This window comes from Eimeria necatrix, genomic scaffold, assembly GCF_000499385.1.
Source record: "Eimeria necatrix Houghton genomic scaffold, Enh_scaff31, whole genome shotgun sequence".
Taxonomy (NCBI): domain Eukaryota; phylum Apicomplexa; class Conoidasida; order Eucoccidiorida; family Eimeriidae; genus Eimeria; species Eimeria necatrix.
Window position 1 is genome coordinate 130,001 of NW_013655303.1, and position 5,000 is coordinate 135,000.

Consider the following 5,000-nt stretch of genomic DNA (forward strand, 5'->3'; position numbering starts at 1 on the left):
ACTACTTTATTGTTAGTGGAATAGTTAAAAGCTACAATTTGCGTGCACTCAAAGTATTTATAAAAATAAAACAAAGAAAAGTTGCATGCATGCGCAGCGGCGGGCAGCAAGGGTTTGGGGTGTACGTACACCTCAGCGGCGTGGGGTGTACGTACACCTGAGGGTTGTGGGGTGTACGTACACCTGAATGCATGCGCGCAGTCCTGGCTGGGCCCTCGGCTTTCTCCTTTATTTCTTCCTGCGTTTCCTTTGCTGGGAGTTGAGGAGCCAGCAGCAGCAGCAGCAGAGGCCCCAGCAGCAGCAGCAGCAGCAGCAGCGGGGGGAGCCGCGCCCCAGCAGCAGCAGCAGCAGCAGCAGCAGCAGCAACAGCAGCAGCAGCAGGGGGGCCCCCCAAACCCGCTGAGCCAAAGCCTCTTTTTAGCGGATGATGTTATAAACCCTCATCCTCGCTTTGGGACTTTGACAGCAAACATCAGAAAGTAATTTATTTTAATTTAATCTTTTCCGACACAAACCTCTGCTGCGCTTCTCTTCAGGCTGCTGCTCGTTGTGCTGCTGCTGCTGTTGCTGCTGCTGCTGCTAGTTGGTTGTGCTGCTGCTGCTGCTGCTATTGTTTTTGGTTGTGCTATGCTGCTGCTGCTGCTGCAGCTGCTTCTGTTGTCGTTGCTGCTTGTGATGCTGCTGTTGCTGCTGCTATTGTTGCTTGTGCTTGTGCTACTGCTGCTGCTGCTATTGTTGCTTGTGCTTGTGCTGCTGCTGCTGCTACTGCTGCTGCTGCTGCTGCTATTGTTGCTTGTGCTGCTGCTGCTGCAGGCGCCGCGGGAGCAAGGTGGAGGCGCTGGTGCCGCTGTACATGGACCGGAACACTCCGAGTTTTGCGGAAGAAAGAAAAGAAAGAAAAGAAAGAAAAGAAAGAAAAGAAAGAAAAGAAAGAAAAGAAAGAAAAGAAAGTTCGGAAGAAAGTTTAATTAAAAAGATAAAGAGCGGAGAAGGCGGCGAAACGCGGCGGGAAATGCAAGAGGCGCTGGTGGAGCTGCTGCTGGGCGGCCGCCGCTGCCTCCTCGCCAGACACCCCCAGGGGCCCTTCCCAGACTCCCACTTGCGCAAAAAAACAGATCTTTGCATTTATATGGACGCAATGGGATTTGGAATGGGAATGAATTGCGTACAGGCCACGTTTTCGCCGCGGAACTTGGCTGCTGCGCGCTACCTGTACGACCAGCTGATCGTGCTGGCGCCGCTGCTGCTGTCGGTGGGTGCTGGAAACCCGGAAAAAAACCGGAGTTCGCGGCCTTTTTTGGCTTTTTAGAACTGCAAAACCCTTTTATTGTCCTTTGCAAAAAGAATTTCCGAAAAAAAACCGCGCTTTCCATGCAGATCGCTCAGCTTTCCGTTGCGACTCCGCAGATCACCGCAGCCACGCCCTTCCTCCGCGGCTGCGTCGCAGCCACTGACACCCGCTGGGACACCATCAGCATGGCCGTCGACAGCAGAAAGCCTGAAGAAAAACAAAAAATAACAAAGTCCAGATATTCCTCCAACTCCCTCTACATCAGCGACAGCCCCGCACTCACCGAGGTCACCAAACCCTAAACCCTAAACCCTAAACCCTAAACCCTAGGCCTCGAGTTCCCCTTCGGCGCAGCGGCAGTTCGGCTTCCCGGGGCGGCTGGGTTCGTTTTCTGTGCAGCTTTTTCAGTTTTCGTTGGAACTTGTCCGTTTTTTGGAGTTTTTTTTGTTTTGGGGAGTTTTTTTTTGTTTTTGGGAGTTTTTTTTCGTTTTTTTCTCACTTTGTTTGAATTTTCTCCTTTTTATTTGTTTTTTATTGTTGTTTTGCACTTCAGAGACTGGAAGAGCTGAACGACGTGGAGGTGAGCGTGAACGAGAAGGCGTTCGCGGCGCTGGTGCGGGCGGGCGTGGACGCGGTGCTGGCGCGGCACGTGGCGTTTCTGTTCGTGCACGACCCGCTGGTGATCTTCAAAGACCGACTTTTGCAAAAAGGAAAAACTGAAGAAGAAATAATCAAAGAAGGAGAAATGGATTGGACTTTGGAAGAAGGAGAGGCGTTTGACAGCGCGGAGGACTTTGAAAACTTGCAAAGCACCAACTGGAACGGCGTGCGCTTCAAGCCGCCGCCGCAGTTTCTGAACGCCACGGAAAGCTGCGCTAAACGCAACTCCAAACCCTCAAAAGACTTCAAATTCGAAAATAAAATCAAAAATGAATCCAAAAATCTTTTTTATTTCCAAAATTCCGACGAAAATCGCCAAAGATCGCCCAAAAGTCAACCCCGAGACCTCATCGGCTGGAGAGTCGAAATGCGCACTCCCGAACTCCAAATCACCGACTTCGAAAACGCCACCTGCATTCTTTTGATTGCAGCACTTGTCCACGTCAGTCCAAACCCTAAACCCTAAACCCTAAACCCTAAACCCTAAACCCTTGAAAACGAGGCTTTTTGAGCCCTTCAGGGCTAAAAACCCTAAACCCTAAACCCTAAACCCTAAACCCTTATCAGACATTTCAGCCCCCAACTTGTGCTCTTTTAATTTTATTTCTCGTTCATCATTTCTTGAAATTAAATTCAAATATAAATTTAATTAAATTTAATTTTAATTTTAATTTTAAATTGTCACCTGTCGATCCTCAGAAGCTGCAATTTCGCCCGTGTTGTTCCCCCGCTGCCGCTGCTGCTGCTGCTGCTGCTGCTGCTGCTGCTGCTGCTGCTGCTGCTGCTGCTGTTGTGTGTGCAGTTGATTGAGGAGGAGGGCATTGACCTGTACATCCCGATGAGTCTGAACGACAAGAACATGGCAGCAGCAGCAAAGTTGAATTCCATTTTGAATCAAAAGTTTTATTTTCGAAAAGAAGTGGAAAAGAACTCAGCAGACAAGTCCGTGGCGCAGCTGTCCATACACTCCATTCTCTTCGGCGAGCCGCAGCAGCAAGGAGACCCCCCGCGGGGCCCCGCGCTGCTGGAGCGCTGCCGTTTGCTGCTGCTGCAGCAGCGCAGCAGCAGCAGCAGCAGCAGCAGCAGCAGCAGCAGCAGCAGCTGCTCTGCTGCTGCTTTCGAAAGCTTCATGGAAATGTACAGCTTTATTTACCTCCGAACTTCCGGCATTCTCCCCACAGATGCTGCTTTCTTGCGAGCTTGTCTTGCTGCTCATCCGGACTACAAGGGCGACTCTGCTGTTGCTGCTGCTGCTGCTTTCGACATTTGCAAGTTGGCCATGAAGATTGGCAGCGGCGAAGTCGAAGTCCCGGAGCTGCTGGGCCCCTTCGCGCGCCGCAGCAGCAGCAGCTGCTGCAGCAGCTGCTGCAGCAGCTGCAGCAGCAGCAGCAGCGGCGGCGACCTCTGCTGCTGCTGCGCCGCCGTCACCCGCCGCAGCTGCTGCAGCAGCAGCAGCAGCAGCAGCAGACCCAGCTTCGTGAAGTCGCAGCCGCTCATGGGGCCGCTGCTGCTGCCGCAGCAGCAGCAGCAGCAGCAGCAGCAGCAGCAGCAAAACTCCTCGCGGAAGATAAACCCGGAAGCGATTCTGCACGGGCGCGGCCGCGTTGCTGCTGCGCTGCAGCACAGCGCCATTCAGCAGAAGCTGCGGACTTACTTGGGAATTAAAAGTTTCCAAAAGTCCACAAATCCAAAAAATAATAATTCAAACTGCTGCTTCCAACAAATCCTCCAAAAAGAAATGCAAAAACAAATGCAGCAAACGCCGCCGCAGGAACTCGTGCGCAGCGACTGAGGTGTACGTACACCCCAGCGCCGCGCACGCCGCAAAGTCCGCCACTCCTCCTTCACTTTTATTATTCTTACATTTATATTTATATTATTATTCATATTATTATTATTTATTTATTTATTTATTTATTTATTTATTTATTTATTTATTCATTTATTTATTTATTTGGTTTTGTTTGTGGCCATTTCGTCGGGGAAGTCCGCAGCAGGACCCCGACTGCAGCAGCAGCTGCATTTGGCTGTCGAATTCTTTTTTGTCTTTTCTTTTTTGTCCAGCGACAAACTTGAAAACAAATGCCAATGAAACTCTTCTTCAATTCTTTCTTTCTTTTCTTTTCCTGCTGCTGCTGCTGCTGCTGCTGCTGCTGCTGCTGCTGCTGCTGCTGCTGCTTCTGCTGCTGCTGCTGCTGCTGCAGTTGAGCAGCAGCAGCAGCAGCAGCTGTTTGGAAAGACTGAGAGCTGCTGCAGTGCGCACACACTTCCACGCGGTGTACATACACCTGAGCGCGTTAGCACAGGCAGTTATGAAGCGAATCTGAAACAAAATAAATATTTATAAACCCTTAGGGTTTAGGGTTTAGGGTTTAGGGTTTAGGGTTTAGGGTTTGGAAGGCAAATATGTTTTAATTGTACTTTTGCAAAAGAAAGTTTTCGTCTCGAGAAAAGCCGCAGCAGCAGCTGCTGCTGGGGTGTACGTACACTGCGCATGCACAGCCCCGAAGTGCTGCTGCACTTCGCCACTCATTTTATTGTTTTTAATTTATTTATTTTTATTTTATTTATTTTCAATTTTATTTATTTTATTTATTTTTATTTTTGTTTTTTTATTTTCATTTAGTCTTTAGAGGCCCTCCAGCTCCAAGTCGAAATCCATTTCCGAGTCCTGTAAAGAAGAATAAAAAAAAATGAAAACAAAAATTAAGGAATTAAAATAAATAAAATAAAAATAAAAAAAGATTAAAATAAATTCAATTTTATGGAATTAATTCAAAAGACTTCGATTTTCCTTGAAAGGGTTTTCAACTTGTGCAATTTTGTTTTTATTTTAATTTGAAATAAATTAAATTTATTTTAATTTGAAATAAATTAAATTTATTTTAATTTGAAAAAATCTTTTTCAACTTCAAAATTAATTCAACTTCTTCAATTCGAATTAAATTCATTTATTTCTTTTCCGACATATTCCTTGCTCCATTTTAATAACAAATAATAAAAGAATAAATAATAAATAATAAATAAACAATAAATAAATAAATAAATA

The 5,000-nt window shown here is 47.2% G+C and overlaps 1 protein-coding gene across 1 annotated transcript; it reads left to right on the forward strand.

Moving 5' to 3' along the window:
- Nucleotides 1-853: 853 nt before the first annotated feature.
- Nucleotides 854-3,743, forward strand: ENH_00043040 (gamma-glutamylcysteine synthetase, putative; the record flags this gene model as incomplete). The annotated part of the gene is made up of 4 exons (XM_013585301.1): nt 854-1,252; nt 1,408-1,578; nt 1,845-2,393; nt 2,754-3,743. The coding sequence occupies 4 exons, from the start codon at nt 854-856 to the stop codon at nt 3,741-3,743; spliced, it is 2,109 nt and encodes a 702-aa protein (XP_013440755.1).
- Between the last annotated feature and the right edge of the window lie 1,257 nt (nt 3,744-5,000).